A 22,117-nucleotide genomic window follows, 5' to 3' on the forward strand; every position below is an offset into this window, starting at 1 on the left:
AAAAGTGTGAAATTTTTTTTTTTACCACATGAAATATACATTTTCCTGCACACGGAAAGAAGGATACATGCACAATATATATTGTGCATGTACTAGTGTACTAAATGAAGAATAAATGACACTTACCTTTATTGAAGATGTAGCGATGAGTGATGAGACAGTGTCCTGGGAGTGCCTTTTCCTCCTGAGTAATGTAGGTCCTGTTTGGCATTTTCTTCCAGAACAGGCCTCATCACACTGTGTATGCCACTACAATTCTTAAATCTCTCAAACCAACCTTTGCTGGCTTTAAATTCACTAATATGAGCACTAGTTCCAGGCATTTTTTCCTGTTCACCTGGGTGTTAGTCGACTGGTGTGGGTTGCATCCTGGGGGACAAGATTAAGGACCCCAATGGAAATAAGTTTGACAGTCCTCGATGACACTGACTTTCTTGGGTTATCCTGGGTGGCTAACCCTCTGGGGTTAATTGTTTCTCAGTATTCTCGATAAACCACACCAATAACAGTCTCTCCACATCTTCGAGTAGTACAGCTGATTGTGGTGCAGCAGCAGCTGACCGTGGTACGAATGATGTAAGTCGAGTTTTTCAACGTATTCCGGGGTCATATTTTTACGCTGACAAGCATTGTAATTCAGTTTTAACGTAGGTTGAGGACATCGTAAGTCGGGGGTCCACTGTATTATATTTTATATGGAAATTTTGCTGAATTTACATTAATATTTATGTTACAAAATTATTAAATTATATTTTTCTTAATAGCGTTAAAACACACAAAAAATTATATTGCCACGAGAAATGCCAAAAAAAATTCAGCGAGTTTGCCGGGATTTCCTCAAACAATTATTAGTTAGGTTGTAAAGAAAAATCCGCGAATTACTGAAGCTACAAATTCGCGTGGGTCCACTGTATATGCATTTTTAATTGTTTGCATTTAATTTACAGTTATTAGATATGAAAATATTCGTTGACACTGACTCTGATGAGAGATTAGTGCGCCGGCTTCAGAGAGACATTGCAGAACGAGGAAGAGAGCTTGATGGTGTCCTTAAACAATATTTCAAGTTTGTTAAGCCAGCATTTGATTACTACATTGCTCCATCTATGGTAAGTTGGTGAAAAAGAGAGGTAATATAGATTATGTTATTGCTGATAGTGTCTTCATAGTGTGACTGTTTAAAGCCATGTATAAAGACAATTATTACGAACTAACTCAATTCTTTGATAATTTTTAATACAGTAGGGCCCCACTTACATGGTAGATTAGGTTCTAGGCTACGCTACTGCTGTAAAGTGGAATGCCATTTTTTCCACTTATAAATGCTAGATAACAAGTTTACACTAACATATTAAGTTAGCAATAAAACTAGGCATTAAAAAAAATAAAAAATAAAATACACACACTGTACACTCATCTTAAAATATTTGTAGTCTTAATGTAGGGTGAGAGGTGAGTAGTATTTATTGTTGAAAGTCAGGTGTGGTTGGTATGGTAGCCCACCTGGCTACCACAACTACATGTAATATATAACATTAAAGCACCCCAGAGCTATAAAATGCATATACAGTACATTCATTACTTACCTTAAAATATTTGTAGTCTTAATGTAGGGTGAGAGATGAGTACGTATTTATTGTAGAAAGTCAGGTGTAGTAGCTCTTCACCTGCCACACCTATTTATTTATTAGTTTGAACATGATACATAAGGTACAAAGAAATACAGTGGTTAAGTGTAACATGCCAAAGCCCCTTGTATGCAGAGCATTATGGGCAGGCTTAAAATTAACTTAAGATTAACTAAGCAATGATATATTCAGTGGTAAACATTATTGTAAACAGATAACAATTAAGCACAAATGAGTATTTCAAAGACAGGTCATATGGTCATTTACTGTGTTGCTGTGCATTCAGTAGAATGGAGTATTCTGTTAGGTAATGTAATTAAAAATAACAAAGTTTGATTGGGTCACAGGTTAAACATTTATGAGATACAATTATTCAGTATTTATTTAGTTGTGGGTGAGTAAGTGATTTTTAAGAAGAGACTTGAATTTATAAACAGACAGTGTTTCTTTTATATTCACAGGTAATGAATTCCAGATTTTTGGGCCTTTTATGTGCATTGAGTTTTTGCATAGTGTGAGATGGACACGAGGAACATCAAAGAGTGATCTGTGCCTTGTGTTATGGTCATGTGTTCTGTTGAGGTTGGTAAGGAGACGTTTGAGGGGAGGGTTTATATCCGAGTTAAGTGTTCTATGTATGTAGTAGGTACAATAATAAGTATGGATGTTTTGTATGGTGAGTAGGTTTAGAGTTTTGAATATTGGTGGAGTGTGCTGCCTGTAGTGGGAATTTGTTATCATTCTGACTGCAACCTTTTGTTGGGCAATTAATGGTCTGAGATGGTTTATTATTGTTGAGCCCCATGCCCAAATTCCATAGGTAAGATAGGGGTAAATCAGTGAGTGATATAGGGCCAGGAGGGCTGACTGTGGAACATAGTACCGTATCTTCGATAGTATGCCTACGGTCTTGGAAATTTTCTTGGAAATTTATTGTATATGTGTTCGAAATTTGAGTCTATTATCAAGGTGGATTCCTAAGAATTTTTCCTCTGTGAGCTTTATGATAGGTGATCTGTTTATCATTATGTTAAGAGGGACATCTGTAGCTCTGTTACCAAACTGAATGAAGTAGGTTTTGTCAATGTTGAGAGTAAGTTTGTTAGTCCTCATCCAGGTAGATATTTTCTGTAATTCGGTATTCACAGTATTGGCTAGCATGACTGGGCTCGGGTGAGAGAAGACGTATGTAGTGTCATCTGCAAATAGTGTGGGTTTGAGTAGTTGCGATGCATTTGGTAGGTCATTTATGTAAACGAGAAAGAGAAGAGGGCCAAGGACACTTCCCTGTGGGACACCAACTGTAATTGGCTGTGCGGAAGAGTTTGCTCCATTTGTGTACACATATTGGCTTCTGTTGCTGAGGTATGACTTTAGGTAGTTGAGGGAGTGCCCTCTTATACCATAGTGCGACAATTTTATGTGGAGCAAGTCGTGGTCAACTGTATCAAAAGCTTTACGTAAATCAATGAAGATTCCCAGTGGGACTTCTTTTTTCTCTAGTGCAGTGTATATTTGTTCTAGCATGTGTATAATAGCATCATTCGTATTTTTATTAGGCCTGAACCTAAACTGACAGGGGTTGAGTATGTTGTGGGAGATGAGGTAGGAATAGATTCGCTTATGAATTAATTTTTCGAAGATTTTAGAGAGAGGGTGTAAGTTGGATATTGGCCTATAGTTATTCAAGTCTGTTTGGTCTCCTCCTTTATGGATCAGGGTGACCCTCGCTATTTTGAGAACTGTAGGGAAGGTAGAGGATTCGATGGATTTGTTAAAGTGTTGCAATGATTGGTGACAGCACTTGCAACACATTTTTGTATATAAAGGGTGGTAAGGTATTTAAATCTCCTGTCTTGTTTTTTAGTGTGTTGATAATAAGGGAGACTTCTGTTGGGTTAGTCGGAGCTAGGAACAGTGTGTTCGGGTAGTTGCCAGTGAGGTAGTCATTGGGTGGGGTATTTGAGCTTGGGATTTTATTGGCAAGGTTTTTTCCTATGGTGGAGAAGAATTCATTGAGTCTGTTTGCTGTTTCATTTGGTGGGAGTTGGGGTTCATCTGGTTTTGTTAGTTCAATTTCGCTATTTCGTGATATCTTTTTTGTTCCTAGAATTTCTGATAGGGTTTTCCAGGTCTTTTTTATATCACCTTTTAAGTTGGATAATCTGTTCTCATAATACAATTTTTTTGCCCTTCTTATCAGGCTGGTTAGGATTGACGAGTAATGTTTTGTTTGGTCTCTGGTTATGTGACCCATTCTGTACTGTTTTTCGTATAGGTGCTTTGTATTTATGGATTTGAGGATGCTGGGTGTTAGCCAGGGACTGTTCAGTCTCTTAGCTGTCATCTGTTTAGTTTTTTTAGGGCAGTGCTTGTTATAGAGGTATTGGGTCTTTTTTAGAAAATTATTAATACTTTCGTCAATATCTGTATAGATTTCTAGCTCAGTGTGCCAGTCAATGTTTGTCATTGCTGTTGTGAAGTTATTAATGGCTGCCTCATTGTGAAGTCTGAAAGTGACTTTAGTAGTGTCTTGGGGTAATTTGCCTAGATTAGTTATGAGGAAGGTAGGGTAGTGGTCTGTGGTATTATCTATGATTATGCCTGATTTTAAAGGGGATATGGTGTTGGTCCAGATGTGGTCTAGTAGGGAAACACTAGTCTCTGTAATTCTTGTAGGTTTTGTTACTGTTGGTAGCAACAAGCAGTTACTCAGTGTTTGTGAATTCAGTAACGTGTGGGTCCTGGTCTTGCAGGAGATTTATATTGAAGTCACCTGAGAGTAGCAAGTGATCTATTCATGCGTGCATCAATTATCATACTTCCTAGGTTTTCACTAAAATGGCTAATGTTTGACTGTGGTACTCTGTAGATGTTTATCACGGTTAGAGGTTTTTGTAGGTACAGTATTTGGATTTGAATTTAGCTATTATATATTCCCCATGCTCATCCCTTGTGCAAGTATTAGTGATACATTCTAGTTGGCCTGAGTAATATACAGCTGTGCCACCCCCTTGTTGATCTGGCCTACAGTTGTGTATGGCTGTGTAACCAGGAATGGCATAGACATCTGTAGTATCAGGCTTTAGCCAGGTTTCGGTGAGAGTAATGATGGACATACTGGCATGCAGGGAATTTAGTAATGCTATGAGGTCATCGTAATGTTTGCTTAAAGATCTGATATTGTAGTTAAAGACAGTTATGTTGTTGTTGGCTCTGAGAAGTGCCTTTGATTGTTCTGCTGTGTAGTAATTACAGTTACTGTTTGATTCATTTAAGTCATTCAATAAGAGGTTGGTATCAGGATCAATGCTTGTAATCATAAGATTTATAGTGAATCTATAGTTAGAATTAAGTATAAGACAAAGTAAATATTCTAAAGCTAAAAAATAGCACCTGAATTATTTTAACAAAAGTAAAAATATGAGCTAAGGTAGTTCTTTAAAGCTAAAATAAAGGAGACAATATAAAAGGGACTAAAATAATTTGTGGTGAACAAATAAAGTGATGATCAAATAAAGGAGCTTGGGAATATAATAGTAGGTAGTTCTTTAAAGGTAGTTCTTTAAAGTTAAAATAAAGGAGACAATATAAAAGGGACTAATATAAGTTGTGGTGAACAAATAAAGTGGTAATCAAATAAATGAGCTTGGGAATATAATGGCAAAAAAGTGAACTTATTACACTTTAGCACCTGAGAATAGCACCTTGATTATTTTAACAATTGTGAATATATGACCTAAGGTAGTTATATAAAGCTAAACTAAAAGAGAAAATATATAAGGGACTAAATTAATTAATGGTAAACAAAGTTCAATGGACAGATATAGGAATGTGAGGGCTGTTTATTATAACTGCATCAGACAACTTATCTTGTTCAGTTTTGTCATCTTGGAAATCAAGGTATTCATTCAGTCGAGTGTGCATGTTCTGATTCCAGTCCTTGATTGCTTCTTCAACCTTCATATTTAGGGTTGTTATTTGCTCAGTGTGACTGGCTATAGATGTTTTCAGAGTATTTTCTGTGTCAGCACTTCCTGATGTAATCTTCTCTTCAAGGTTTTGGATCTTGTTCTCGAGGTTGGTTATCTTGGATTCTCATTGTGCAAGTGTTGCTTTTATATCTTTGATTTCGCTTTCTAGAGTGACGATGTAGTCCCTGATATTGTCAGGAATAATCATACCTGAGTTATCATGGGTAAATCCTTTGAAGGGAGTGGAGTTGGAGGGGGAGTCAGCCATGTTTGTTGTTGTTCCCTGGGTGGTAGTGGTGAGGGGGATTGATGATACACCGGCTTCCTGCTGGGTAGACAAGTTGAGTTGTAGGGTCCTTGGTGTTATTCTTTCCTTACTGCTGTTGTTTCTTCTGCGATATCCTTTCATAGCATCACTAAAGTAGATACTGTGTAGCTATGGTGGAGAAGGCTTGATTTCCCTGAGCTTGAGTTAAGTGATTTTGGCAGCAGAGGCAGTGTTTGGGTTAGCAGGGCTGTCTTCCTTAGATCTTCTATTTTGTCAAGATTTGGGTTACATTCTTAGTATTCTTGGGTCATTTTGTGGTCTACATGGGTTCATGTAGTTGTACCTTCAATTAGGCCATCACAGGCTTTGATGAGCGATGGTTTCTTGAAGAATAAGAGCTGCTAGGATGCCGCTGATGCCTCTGCTGCCGCTGCTGCTGACTGGTGCTTCTTGAAGTACTGAAGATATAGTGTCTGGCAAAACACAACCTGGTAGTCCTTCACAAAATACTTCTGTGTTAGACACCACAAACACTGTTTATTGTTGACTTTATCACAGCCACTCAGCAACAACACAACAATTTGTACATTGTGTACAAATTATATTCACGTTAGTACAGTTGAATAAATAAATAGCCACCAGTGAAGACATGCGAAAGGAATAATTTTCTGGTGTTGGACTAGAGAAACCATAATTCTTTCCTTCACTCCTACAAGCCATCTGGTAATCACATCTCAGATTTATGTCAATTTATTCTGCTGTGGTTGCATGTATCGTGTTTATGTGTTATCTAGTGTGTTTCTTATATAATTTTGAAAAAAAATGTCATCTGGTGGCCTGGTGGCTAAAGCTCTCGCTTCACACGGCGAGGGTCTGGGTTCGATTCCCAGCCAGAGTAGAAACATTGGGTGTGTTTCCTTACACCTGTTGTCTATGTTCACCCATCAGTAAAATGGGTACCTTACTAATAGATATCATTATGTCACCATTAAAGACACGGCATCATCAACACGGCCACTTGATACTGGAGTTTTGCAAGAAAGTGTCCTTGGACCCCTGCTCTTCCTCATTTACATCAATGATCTTCCAAACGTATCCCAACACCTGAAACCCATTCTCTTTGCTGATGACACGACTTGTGTCATCTCTCACCCTAATCTTGCCACCCTCAACACCATTGTTAATAAGGAGCTGCTCAAAATATCGACTTGGATGACAGCCAATAAACTTACACTTAACACTGACAAAACCTACTATATTATGTTTGGTAGCAGAGCAGGTGTTGTGCAACTTAACATTAAGATCGACAACACTCTAATTGCCAGACATAATGAGAGCAAATTCCTAGGCCTATACCTTGACAACAACCTGAATTTCAGCACCCATATCCAACACATAACAAAAAAAGTATCCAAAACAGTTGGGATCCTCTCCAAGATACGATACTACGTGCCGCAAAATGCCCTTCTCACACTATACTATTCACTCATTTAACCATACCTCACCTATGCTATTTGTGCTTGGGGATCAACTGCAGCAACACACCTAAAGCCAATAATAACCCAACAAAAAGCCACAGTAAGAATAATCACTAAATCCCATCCCTGGCAACACCCCCCCCCCCACTCTTCATAGATCTAAAGTTACTCCCTGTTCAGAACATCCACACTTACTACTGTGCAATCTACATCTACAGGACCTTAAATTCCAATATTAACCTTGACCTAAAACACTTTCTTGATAGTTGCAACAGGACCCACAGGCATAACACCAGACACAAACATCTCTACGACATTCCCCGAGTCCGACTGAACCTGTACAAAAATTCAATGTATGTCAAAGGCCCTAAAATCTGGAATACCCTACCTGAAAACTCTAGAACTGCAGACACATTCATCACCTTCAAAACTACCGTTAGAAAATATCTTATCTCCCTGATACACCCCATCAACTAACTACATAAAAACCACCTGGTGGTTCACACTTACACTCACTCACTCACCCATTTGATTATAAGCACAGAAATATGAATCTTAATCTTAAAATAATGATTCCTAACTAGTCATAAGTTTGCCTGTGATACTCCAATATAGAAACTATGTATTGTGCCAAAACAAAAGCATTCACATTGCTACTCACAAACTAGTATTTAGTCACTTAGTATTTAGTCAACTTACTCCATAATTTGTAATAATTTAGGGTTAAGAATTAATCAAAATTTGCCCGAAATGCCTAGCCATGCTAGGTGTCCTAGTGGCCCCCTCTGTAATTAGTATTTTATTAAATGTAAACCACGCAGTAACCAAAATCTGTAAACAGCGCATTGTAATCCTTATAGAGAATAAACTTGATTGATTGATTGATTGATGGGTGTTAGTTGACTGGTGTGGGTCGCATCCTAGGATGCTGACCTAATTTGCCTGAAATACTCAGCATAACTAGGGGCTTTCTATATAGTAGTATGTCATTGATATCAGCTAGGCCTGTATACCTTGTACACATCTTTCTTCTTTCAACACACTGGCCGTATCCCACTGATGCGGGGTGGCCCAAAAGGAAAAACGAAAGTTTCTCCTTTTACATTTAGTAATATATACAAAAGAAGAGGTTAGTAGTCTCTTGCTCCTGGCATTTTAGTCACCTCTTACAACATGCATGGCTTACGGAGGAAGAATTCTGTTCCACTTCCTCATGGAGATAAGAGGAAATAAACAAGAATAAGAACTAGAAAGAAAATAGAAGAAAACCCAGAGGGGTGTGTATATATGTGCTTGTACATGTATGTGTAGTGTGACCTAAGTGTAAGTAGAAGTAGCAAGACATACCTGAAATCTTGCATGTTCATGAGACAGAAAAAAGGACACCAGCAATCCTACCATCATGTAAAACAATTACAGGCTTTCGTTTTACACTCACTTGGCAGGACGGTAGTACCTCCCTGGGTGGTTGCTGTCTACCAACCTACTACACATATATATTGTATGCCTCTTATCAAGATATGGTTTCATTATTGTTCTCATCACATCACCTGGCATATCTAATAACTTCTTGGTGTCTTTCAGTACTCACCTATTTGTGGTTGCAGGGGTCAAGTCATAGATCCTGGCCCTGCCAGTGTTTTACTTCCTGTGTTCACAACAATATCCAATACCAGACCACTTTCACAATTACACAACACAAACAGCTTGATACCAAAGTGTTTCTTCTTGCTTGGAATGTACTGTTTGAACAACATTCTACCTTTGAAAAGTATCAAAGACTCATCAGTAACAAGGTTCTTGATGGGATAAAAATACATACTGAACTTCTGTTTCAGTTACATAAAAACATCCATAATCTTGTATAATATGTCATTTCTGTCAGGCATTATTTTGTCAGAGAAGTGCAGCATATATAAGAGAAGCATAAATCAGTTGACTGGGTTAATATTACTGAAGGCTGGGTAGAAATTAAGCAGTCTATAGCCTAGAATGATTTGATATTGTGCTTATACATATGTGGTACAGGTCCGCCATCACAAATCCGGCAATCTGTTATTCGGTTCCTTCAGTTATTCGGCACTAATTTTGGCTAGCATAATTTCAAATTTCCAGGGTCGCCACACCAACCTGCTGGTAATGTTTGGTGGCGCTACTTGCTGCATAAGTCATTCCAATTTCTTTTTCTCCATTTATTGTTTTAACCTGCCCTAGCCATGGTTCCAGTGAATAAAAGAAATGCTTCTCATTATGTAAAGCACCTACACAGTACATTATCCATTAACCCCTTGACTGTCGCAACCCCTAATCCTGAGGTGTCTCCTGGTGTCGCAAAACTTAAAAAAAAAAAAAATTATTTTTTCTTATGAAATGATAGAGACTCTTTTCCCAATTGTAATGACACCAAAAAAAATGAAATTTGATGGAAAACTGACGGAATTATGCTCTCTCGAAGTTACCGACCTCGGCGATATTTACAAATTGGCGGTTTCGCCCACTTTGAGCCCTATTTTTGGCTAATTCTGTTGCTCCAGTCGACCAAACTCATAGCTATTTCTTTAGAACTCCATTTTTTCTATCGATTGAGTACAAGAAAATGCCCATTTACTGATTTCAACTACCCAATAATTTGGCCAATTTCACGAAAATTAAAAAATATGACAATTTCAAAATAAGGTCCAAAATGAAAAATGCAGACATTCCTGGCTCTAAAATAACATTTTCTTTGTTCATCAGTCATGTCTCCAGGCCCCTCTGATATTACTCTTGCTTTCTATTTTGAATTTTTATTCAAACAAAAAATAGAAGACTTACTATTATGCAGACTACTGCAATACTGTAATAATTGTATAAATAACATCAGCCCATTCGTGACTGCATATTAGAATGGCTAGTTGGACATTTATTGGACAATGACATTATTTGTTTACTGTTGAACATTGGCAAAAATCAAACATTTTCCCTAGTTTGAGCTCCATTTCCAGGTTCTTTTTATAGTAAAATCAATCAAAATCACCTCGATTTCTATAACATGTTTTCCATTCTATCAAATGAGACCAAGAAAACGAGAATACAACCATAAATACTATACAAAAATAGACCACAAAGTTGGCATTTTAATTAAATAAAACGGTTGGATTTTTTTTTTCTCATTATGCACTGCATGCTCCAGGATTTTTTTTATATGGTGCACACTGACCACACAGACCCATTCTCTCACATGTGGGCCTACCAGCTTTCTCCTGCTTGATTTGAAGCCACTAGAATTTATGAGTATTTTTTTTTTTTTTTTTTATTATCATCACACTGGCCGATTCCCACCAAGGCAGGGTGGCCCGAAAAAGAAAAACTTTCACCATCATTCACTCCATCACTGTCTTGCCAGAAGGGTGCTTTACACTACAGTTTTTAAACTGCAACATTAACACTCCTCCTTCAGAGTGCAGGCACTGTACTTCCCATCTCCAGGACTCAAGTCCGGCCTGCCGGTTTCCCTGAACCCCTTCATAAATGTTACTTTGCTCACACTCCAACAGCACGTCAAGTATTAAAAACCATTTGTCTCCATTCACTCCTATCAAACACGCTCACGCATGCCTGCTGGAATTCCAAGCCCCTCACACACAAAACCTCCTTTACCCCCTCTCTCCAACCTTTCCTAGGCCGACCCCTACCCCGCCTTCCTTCCACTACAGACTGATACACTCTTGAAGTCATTCTGTTTCGCTCCATACTCTCTACATGTCTGAACCACCTCAACAACCCTTCCTCAGCCCTCTGGACAACAGTTTTAGTAATCCCGCACCTCCTCCTGACTTCCAAACTACGAATTCTCTGCATTATATTCACACCACACATTGCCCTCAGACATGACCTCCACTGCCTCCAGCCTTCTCCTCGCTGCAACATTCATCACCCATGCTTCACACCCATATAAGAGCGTTGGTAAAACTATACTCTCATACATTCCCCTCTTTTTCCCTCATCAATTCTGTGATTCACCTCATCTTTCATAGACCCATCCGCTGACACGTCCACTCCCAAATACTATCTGAATACATTCACCTCCTCCATACTCTCTCCCTCCAATCTGATATTCAATCTTTCATCACCTAATCTTTTTGTTATCCTCATAACCTTACTCTTTCCTGTATTCACCTTTAATTTTCTTCTTTTGCTCACCCTACCAAATTCATCCACCAATCTCTGCAACTTCTCTTCAGAATCTCCCAAGAGCACAGTGTCATCAGCAAAGAGCAGCTGTGACAACTCCCACTTTGTGTGTGATTCTTTATCTTTTAACTCCACGCCTCTTGTCAAGACCCTCGCATTTACTTCTCTTACAACCCCATCTATAAATATATTAAACAACCACGGTGACATCACACATCCTTGTCTAAGGCCTACTTTTACTGGGAAATAATTTCCCTCTTTCCTACATACTCTAACTCGAGCCTCACTATCCTCGTAAAAACTCTTCACTGCTTTCAGTAACCTACCTCCTACACCATACACTTGCAACATCTGCCACATTGCCCCCCTATCCACCCTGTCATACGCCTTTTCCAAATCCATAAATGCCACAAAGACCTCTTTAACCTTATCTAAATACTGTTCACTTATATGTTTCACTGTAAACACCTGGTCCACACACCCCCTACCTTTCCTAAAGCCTCCTTGTTCATCTGCTATCCTATTCTCCGTCTTACTCTTAATTCTTTCAATAATAACTCTACCATACACTTTACCAGGTATACTCAGCAGACTTATCCCCCTATAATTTTTGCACTCTCTTTTATCCCCTTTGCCTTTATACAAAGGAACTATGCATGCTCTCTGCCAATCCCTAGGTACCTTACCCTCTTCCATACATTTATTAAATAATTGCACCAACCACTCCAAAACTATATCCCCACCTGCTTTTAACATTTCTATCTTTATCCCATCAATCCCGGCTGCCTTACCCCCTTTCATTTTACCTACTGCCTCACGAACTTCCCCCACACTCACAACTGGCTCTTCCTCACTCCTACAAGATGTTATTCCTCCTTGTCCTATACACGAAATCACAGCTTCCCTATCTTCATCAACATTTAACAATTCCTCAAAATATTCCCTCCATCTTCCCAATACCTCTAACTCTCCATTTAATAACTCTCCTCTCCTATTTTTAACTGACAAATCCATTTGTTCTCTAGGCTTTCTTAACTTGTTAATCTCACTCCAAAACTTTTTCTTATTTTCAACAAAATTTGTTGATAACATCTCACCCACTCTCTCATTTGCTCTCTTTTTACATTGCTTCACCACTCTCTTAACCTCTCTCTTTTTCTCCATATACTCTTCCCTCCTTGCATCACTTCTACTTTGTAAAAACTTCTCATATGCTAACTTTTTCTCCCTTACTACTCTCTTTACATCATCATTCCACCAATCGCTCCTCTTCCCTCCCGCACCCACTTTCCTGTAACCACAAACTTCTGCTGAACACTCTTAACACTACATTTTTAAACTTACCCCATACCTCTTCGACCCCATTGCCTATGCTCTCATTAGCCCATCTATTCTCCAATAGCTGTTTATGAGTATATATACGTCAAACACGGTACCTCGTAAGACGTATATATACGGCCACGACAGTCAAAGGGTTAAAGATAAGGTGGCTTTGAAGCCACTGTCAGTTGTCATGAGCTCAGTCTCATGAAGCTGGAGAATATGCTTTATTATTACGCTAATATCAACACTACAGCTTATTTGCCTATCACAATTGATCTAATATGACATAAGAAACAATATAAATAACATAAAACATGTTAAATACTCCAGAATGAATAATATTTGGCATAACACCGAGCAGTTCGACAGAGGTATGAAGAGGATATGGTAAACAAATACCATTCTCCTATCCTTGTCTTGGTGGCTTATATTAGAGAAAACGGAGTATAGCACAGGGCTAACTATGATATACACTCGTACTCCGCCATAAACATGAAACAAAAAAGTTATTTTCTCTCTATAGGTTATCACACATAGCAGCATATGTGTAGACAACCTAGGATAACCCCAAAAAAGTCAATTTGGCTTATTTTTAGTACCTGGCTTGGATTAGCCAAATATGATTTTTGGTAAATATTCGATTTCCAGCCAGGGTAGAAACATTAGGCATGTTTCTTTACACCTGTTGTCTATGTTTACCCATCAGTAAATGGGTACCTGGGTGTTAGTCAACTAGTGTGGGTGTTATCCTGGGACACTGACCTAATTTTCTTGAAATACTCAGCGTAACAAGTGCCTTTCTATACAGTAGTATGTCACTCGTATTGTCGATAGTGACCCTCGTATTGTAGATAGTCTTAATGACCCTCGTGTAGTAGTCTTTTTAGTATGATAATAAGATGTTATCTTCATTATAGAATAATAAGAAAATATTATAATAATAAGGTAAAAGGACCCCAATGGAAATAAGTCACTGTGTCTGACTTTTTTGGGTTATCCTAGGTTCTCTACACATATGCTGCTATGTATGATAATTCTATGTAACTGTATTTGTGTATACTTGAATAAACTTACTTACTTACTTATGTCAGCTAGGCCTGTATACCTTGTACATGTACGTGTAGTAAATAAAATTATTATTATTATTATTATTATTATTATTATTATTATTATTATTATTATATTATTATTTTCTCAGTTGTTTGTTGGGTTATCTTATTCAAACTTGGGCAATGTATGATGGAAAGATACTTCTTCACGTACACCAAAAATGAAAGAAATCAGACCATAAATAGCGGAGTTCACTTCTCAGCCATTAGCGGCTGCTTAGCGGTATATTTTTGTATGGTTGTTATGGTTATATTCTCATTTTTTCAGTCTCATTTGATAGAATGAAAGATATATTACAGAAATAGATATGATTTTGATTGCTTTCATGACGAAAAGTACCTTGAAATTGTGCTCACAGTAGCGAAAATGTTCTATTCTTTAGCGAAGCTCAAGAGTAAACAAATGACGTCACCGTCCAATACCTGTCCGCCTGCCAGTCTAAATTCCAGTATGGAGTCAAGAATGGATTGACATTATTTATACAATTATTACAATAATGCAGCAATCTGCATAACAGTAAATCTTTTATTTTTTTTTTGTGAATAAAAATTCCAAATGGTAAGCAAGAGTAATATAAGAGAGGCCTGTAGCCGTGACTAATGAACAGAGAAAATGTTATTTTAGTGCCAGGAATGTCTGCATTGTTTATTCTGGACACTATTTTGAAATTGGCATCTGTTGAAATTTGTGTGAAATCGACCAAACTGCCAATTTCTGACCACTTTATTGGGTAGTTGAAATAAGTGAATGGGCAGTTTCTTGTACTCAGTTGACAGACTAGAAATAAATAAGTTTATTCAGATATACACAAATACAGTTACTTAGATTATCATACATAGCAGTGTATGTATAGAGAACCTGGGATAACCCAGAAAAGTCAAAGTGACTTATTTCCAGTACCTGGCTTGGGCTTGCCATATATGATTTTTGGTAAATATTTTTTTTTCTTGGTTGTTTGTTGGGCTATCTCATTGAAACTTGGGCAGTGTATGATGGAAACATGCTTCATAACGTACAACAAAAATAAAAATGACGGACAATAAATAAGGGAGTTCACTTCTCAGCCATTAGCTGCCTCTTTGCAGTATATTTTCGTATGGTTTTTATGGTTGTACATATTCTCATTTTTTGGACTCATTTGATATAATGGAAGATATATTTCAGAAATAGACATGATTTTGATTGCTTTCATGACAAAAAGTACCTTGAAATTGAGCTCAAAGTAGCGGAAATGTTCGATTTTTGCTGATGTTCAATGAACTGTGTAAGTCAAGTTGGTTAATTTTATTAAGTGTATTCTAACTTAACCACTCTGTAATTCGGCAAACTTAGTAATCTGGCACACTACAGGTCCCAGTGATGCCGGATTTGTGATGGAGGACCTGTATAAGCATTATTGTGGCAAAGAAGAGATACATCTCAGCCACAGTTGTCTCCTTCCACTGGTGTAGTTATGATTATGGTGAAACCATTGTGTTTACCATCATTGAATCAAAGTATCTGTTCATTTCCCATGACAATAATTTCCATCAGGGGTTGATCAAAAAATTAGTTTAAAGTATTACAGTCCACTGTGAGTATCATCAAACTGATGGGGATTGGGCACAAAATTTACATATTCCTGCCAATCCCAGATGCTGTTTGGTAATGAGAACTGGATATTAGTAGCTGGTTGTGGTTGTGCAGGTTGTAGGTTTGGTGTGTGGGTGGTTGAAGATGCTGAGGGTCACTGTGGTGTTGAGTATGATCACGTCTCCGAGCCTGGGCTGCTCCTGGTGCTGCATGCCTCGTGTCACCACCTACTGCCGCATGCGGTTTATTATTCATCCCAATTAAAGCAACTTGATTTTCACTATCACTGTCTGTTCCTGGTGTAGGGCTCTGGAATGTACTCCATCCCAGTGGGATAGTATGTGGCACTCTACCAGGCCCCATGCTGCATCGTATAAATTGATGCTTCACTGGTAAATATTCTTCATCACTGTTACTACTCGAATGGTCATCGATGGCTAGGAAATAAAAATCCACATCCTTATCATCACTATTACTCAGATGTGAGCCCTGGCCACAGGAGAATACAGTAGGAGGCCCATATCTGTGGGGATACATTCCGAGGACCTGCGATGCATACCGAAACTGGATAGCAGCTAACCCTATATATAAGTCCTATACATACTTATTATTGTTTAATTGATAAAGTATGCACAATATGTGGAGAATTATCACTTTTTCGCTTATGGGAAGCACTTCACGGCTTCTTTTAGGCTTTGCCAGCTTTTCTACTTTTGCACTTTGGGGCCATTATTATGCAAAATTAAGAGGTATTTTTGGGCCACAGTAAACCACGATAACTGAAACTGCGGATACCGAATCAGTGGATACAGGCGTTCTGTTGTATAAGCTTTTGGTTATGGTGTTGTAAAACTGGACATGAACCAGATGGACTAGCCCAAGAAGTGGATGGTTGAGGGTCATCGGGGTTTTCGGCAATATTTCCAGCATCATGAGCATTACTTTTGGTTAATAACTGTTCCAAACCATAGAACTCATCTTCACTTCCACATTCCTTACTGTTAGAAGTATCACTGGGAAATAGAAGATTTCCAGTTTACTTGGGAGTGAGGTTTTTTCCAACCCTAAGGCAAGGTGAACAAAGGGTACTAAATATAGTATTTCCACAATGCAGTGCTGGCACCCCAATTTATTGTATACTGCACACACTGACCATGCAGACCCGTTCTCTCGTGTAGGCCTACAAGCCTTCTTGCGCTAAATTTGAAGCCACTAGAATTTATGTTGATAAATTAGACATATGTGCAACTCTTGGGTATCTTTATTGAGGAAACGTTTCGCCACACAGTGGCTTCATCAGTCCATACGTAGGAGAAACTTGAAGAACAGGAGGAGAATGAGGTAATCAGTCCCTCAACCTTGAGTCGATGTGTTCAGTCCATCAATCTTGAATAGAATACGGCATATGAGCAGAGAAGCAGCTTATAAACCATGTGGCAGGAGAGGTGCAGCGGTCATAGGTGGTGTCACATTTGTTCAATGTGGAAGTAGGTTGTGCCCAAGAATTAGGCAAGCGAAGAATTCCTAAGTATTAAGATCCCAAGCAGTTGCAGTGTCTGACAGGTTTGTAGATGAATGGTTCAGAGAACCGACATGTTGATAAATTAGACACATGTGCAACTCTTGGGTATCTTTATTGAGGAAATGTTTCGCCACACAGTGGCTTCATCAGTCCATACGTAGGAGAAACTTGAAGAACAGGAGGAGAATGAGGTAATCAGTCCCTCAACCTTGAGTCGATGTGTTCAGTCCATCAATCTTGAATAGAATACGGCATATGAGCGGAGAAGCAGCTTATAAACCGTATGGCAGGAGAGGTGCAGCAGTCATAGGTGGTGTCACATTTGTGCCTAATTCTTGGGCATGACCTACTTCCACATTGAACAAATGTGACACCACCTATGACTGCTGCACCTCTCCTGCCATACGGTTTATAAGCTGCTTCTCCGCTCATATGCCGTATTCTATTCAAGATTGATGGACTGAACACATCGACTCAAGGTTGAGGGACTGATTACCTCATTCTCCTCCTGTTCTTCAAGTTTCTCCTACGTATGGACTGATGAAGCCACTGTGTGACGAAACGTTTCCTCAATAAAGATACCCAAGAGTTGCACATGTGTCTAATTTATCAACATGTCGGTTCTCTGAACCATTCATCTAGAATTTATGTGTAGAACTACGGCACGGACCCCGAGCTCAAGCCATAGTTCTATGGCATGGACTGCAGAAGGGTTAAGTCATGACTTGATGATTCTCTACTCCAGAATGAATGTAATCTATATTAAATGTTTGCTATGCACCAAGTGCCTTTCTGCTATACTTGTCAGCTATATATGCTATCCTACATTAATTGAATTGACTGTGACAATCTCCTTTTGCCTTTGTGGTCATCCTAACACTTTAATCCCTTGTTCTTTTCCATCAGCCTTACCTTTACTTTGCACAGCTAAATGACTTTCTGGTTTAATGCTCTTGCTGAATATAACATTAAAATAATTTTTTCACCTTTGACTTGATTTTAGAAGTTCTTTAAGGAACTTTATTTTTTTTTTTAAATGATTTTACTTAGTCATATATGCATATGCATTGTTTAATATTTGTTTAATTGTGTAAATTTTTATTTTCAGGTTCATGCTGACATTATTGTCCCTAGAGGTGGAGAAAATGAAGTTGCCATTAATCTTATTGCTCAGAATGTTATGACCCAACTCCAACAGGTGAATAAGTGCTGACATATTGAAATATTGTATACCCTGCCCTCACTCCAAACTGATAAAATTTCCATGAAGGATTAAGGCTTTTGTAATCCTTTTAAATATTTGCCTCTCCCAAACCCCCCATTCCTGAGGACAGCTATTTTTTATGGTAGGGATATTGTTTGTCAGTAATAGCATAATCTGTACTAGCTTACCATTCCAGAGAAGCTATAGTTCACAGTATGTCTAAGAGCTGCATTTGTTGCTTAATCCTGAATTATGGGGGACTATGGAATAATCTCTGTTCCACATATGTGTTGTTCATGGAGACACTTACTGTCATTTTCTTTAACTTGGAAGAAGATGCTATCCTAGGACAAAACAGGAAATGCAGTGAAGCTCATTTTAATTACTCGGTGAGTTTTTTTTTTTTAAGTTTAGCAGGCATTTGGAGATTAGTAACACTCTTGGTTTTGGGTCTGCTGTCTGATCCTCTAGTGTGGTGTTTCTTGGCTAGATATGGCATAGAATCCACCAGTCACTCAAGGTTTACTCACTCATGGCCCCTGTGGGGGCTAAGAAACCACTGTTTAATCCTTTCAGGGTTGGTGCCATACTAGTACGGCTTGCGCGTCAGGGTTGGTTCTGTACTAGTATGTGTAAATTTTAGCGGCTTCAAATTAAGCGGGAAACAGCTGGTAGGCCTAGATGTGAGAGAATGGGTCTGCACGGTCAGTGTGCGCAGTAGGAAAAAATTCAGGGACCCAGTGGTGCATTGTGGGAACGCCATTTTAGTACACCTTGCTCACCATGCCTCGCGGTAAGAAACTCCTCACTCCTCGGCGAATTGGGACACTTTTGTTCCCCAGTGACAGTTCTAATACAGATGGAAGTGTCAGTGAAGATGACTTTCAAGGTTTTGATGAGGTTGTGACCGAAACTAATGACCATAATACCGATAATAGTGAGGAAAACCCAAACGACCCTCAACCTTCCACCTCTGGTGCTGGGCCGTCTTGTTCACGTTCAGTTGTACCAGAATGAAAGAGGAAACTCTTATTTTCCCATATCCAGGACTCAGATGTGAGCAATGGTGATGATAGTGAAAACAGTTCCAGTAGCAAGAGTGAAGTAGAATATTCTCCAGTGAAGCGTCAGTATATACGACGGTATATGCACTGTGGTAGTGTGCCATATGCTATTCCAAGGGTAAGGAGTACATCTCAGAGTACATCCCGTGGCTGTACAACAGGAACAGATAGTGAAAATGAAGATGATAGTGTTGCAATTGGGATGAAAAATGTGCATGCATCTGTTGGTGGTAGTGGTGTTGCCAGCCGTGAGGCACCAGCAGTGGGCCATGCTGCCACCCATGCTGCTGACTCAGCAGAACTAGGAACATATGAAAGGAGGAACACTGCAGCAGGCCTGTTGGTCCATACTAGGCAGGTCCTTTACAATCCTTCCCATTAACAAAATATTTGCCCAACCCAATTTGCAATGCTACCCAAGAAATAAGTTTTGATGATTTTATTTACTCATTATGCAAGTCCCACTCAAATCCATCCCCCTCTCACTCATGTATTTATCCAACCTAAATTTGAAACTACCCAACATTTTAGCTTTAATAATCCTACTAGGAAGACTTTTCCACTCATCAACTACCCTATTTCCAAACCAATACTTGCCTATATCCTTTCGAAATCTAAACTTATCCAACTTGAATCCATTAATGCGGGTTCTCTTTTGGAGAGATATCCTCAAGACATTATTTATATCCCCATTGTTAATACCCATCTTCCACTTGTACACTTCGATCATGTCTCCCCTCATTCTTCGTCTTACAAGTGAATGTAGTTTAAGAGTCTTCAGTCGTTCTTCGTACGGAAGATTTCTAATTCTAAATTAATTCTTCGCTGAATGTTTTCTAACAAATTTATATCCGTTCTGTAATATGGAGACCAGAACTGAGCTGCATAATCTAGGTGATGCCTTACTTATGATGTAAAAAACTGCAGTATACTCTCTGGACTTCTGTTGCTTACACTTCTTGATATAAATCCCAATAATCAATTTGCCTTATTACATACGCTTAGGCATTGCTGTCTTGGATTAAGGTTGCTGCAATCTGTATGGCTAAGTTCTACATTATTTAACTTATAAGTGCTAGGGTTATGGACACTCCTGAGCTTCAGAACCTTGCATTTATCTACATTGAACTGCATCTGCCACTTTTCTGACCAAGAATAGGGTTTGTCTAAATCCTCCTGATGTTCCCTGACATCTACGTTTGAATCAGTTATCCTACCTATCTTTGTGTCATTGGCGAATTTGCTCATATCACTAGTAATACCCTCATCAAGGTCATTGGTGCGGTACTCTATCAAAAGCCTTACTAAAATCTAAATAAACAATATCGAATTCTTTATTATGATCAACGGCCTCAAAAGCTTTACTGAAGAAGGTTAATAAATTAGTTAGGCAGGAAGGGCCCCTCGTGAATCCATGCTGAGTATCATTAATCAGGCTATGCTTATCCAGACGGCTTCTTATAATATTATTATTATTTTTTTTATTATCACACTGGCCGATTCCCACCAAGGCAGGGTGGCCCGAAAAAGAAAAACTTTCACCATCATTCACTCCATCACTGTCTTGCCAGAAGGGTGCTTTACACTACAGTTTTTAAACTGCAACATTAACACCCCTCCTTCAGAGTGCAGGCACTGTACTTCCCATCTCCAGGACTCAAGTCCGGCCTGCCGGTTTCCCTGAACCCCTTCATAAATGTTACTTTGCTCACACTCCAACAGCACGTCAAGTATTAAAAACCATTTGTCTCCATTCACTCCTATCAAACACGCTCATGCATACCTGCTGGAAGTCCAAGCCCCTCGCACACAAAACCTCCTTTACCCCCTCCAACCTTTCCTAGGCCGACCCCTACCCCGCCTTCCTTCCACTACAGACTGATACACTCTTGAAGTCATTCTGTTTCGCTCCATTCTCTCTACATGTCCGAACCACCTCAACAACCCTTCCTCAGCCCTCTGGACAACAGTTTTGGTAATCCCGCACCTCCTCCTAACTTCCAAACTACGAATTCTCTGCATTATATTCACACCACACATTGCCCTCAGACATGACATCTCCACTGCCTCCAGCCTTCTCCTATAATATCAGCTATAATTGACTCTGTTGGATATTGGTGGATAAAAAGTTAATGAGTAGGCTCCAGGATGTACATGTTTATAGAGGGGCAACTGATATATTGGATCATTATTTACTTGTAGCTACAGTTAGAGTAAGAGGTATATGGGACAAGAGGAAGGTGACAACAACAAGTAGGAGGGAAGTGAAAGTGTATAAACTAAGTGAGGAGGAAGTTCGGGTGAGATATTAGCGACTATTGGCAGAAAGGTGGGCTAGTGCAAAGATGAGTAGTGGGGGGGGGTTGAAAAGGGTTTAATGAGTTTTAAAAATGCAGTATTAGAATGTGGGGCAGAAGTTTGTGGTTATAGGAGGGTGGGGGCAGGAGGAAAGAGGAGTGATTGGTGGAATGATGAAGTAAAGGGTGTGATAAAAGAGAAAAAGTTAGCTTATGAGAGGTTTTTACAAAGCAGAAGTGTTATAAAAAGAGCAGAGTATATGGAGAGTAAAAGAAAGGTGAAGAGAGTGGTGAGAGAGTGCAAGAGGAGAGCAGATGATAGAGTGGGAGAGGCACTGTCAAGAAATTTTAATGAAAATAGGAAAAAATTTTGGAGTGAGTTAAACAAGTTAAGAAAGCCTAGGGAACGTATGGATTTGTCAGTTAAAAACAGAGTAGGGGAGTTAGTAGATGGGGAGAGGGAGGTATTAGGTAGATGGCGAGAATATTTTGAGGAACTTTTAA

The 22,117-nt window shown here is 38.9% G+C and overlaps 1 protein-coding gene across 8 annotated transcripts in view; it reads left to right on the forward strand.

The window, feature by feature from the left end:
- The window catches only part of l(2)k01209 (lethal (2) k01209), a 268,161-nt gene that overhangs the window by 156,962 nt on the left and 89,082 nt on the right, over window positions 1-22,117 (forward strand). For 7 of the 8 annotated variants that reach the window (XM_070096203.1, XM_070096201.1, XM_070096202.1 and 4 more), the window contains 2 exons: window positions 948-1,109; window positions 18,157-18,246. In XM_070096203.1, the coding sequence (XP_069952304.1) occupies window positions 948-1,109; window positions 18,157-18,246 (252 nt within the window). The remainder of the gene's footprint in view (window positions 1-947; window positions 1,110-18,156; window positions 18,247-22,117) is intronic. The other variant, XM_070096208.1, reaches the window with a different exon arrangement.

The sequence above is a fragment of the Cherax quadricarinatus genome, chromosome 52 (assembly GCF_038502225.1).
Source record: "Cherax quadricarinatus isolate ZL_2023a chromosome 52, ASM3850222v1, whole genome shotgun sequence".
Classification (NCBI taxonomy): domain Eukaryota; kingdom Metazoa; phylum Arthropoda; class Malacostraca; order Decapoda; family Parastacidae; genus Cherax; species Cherax quadricarinatus.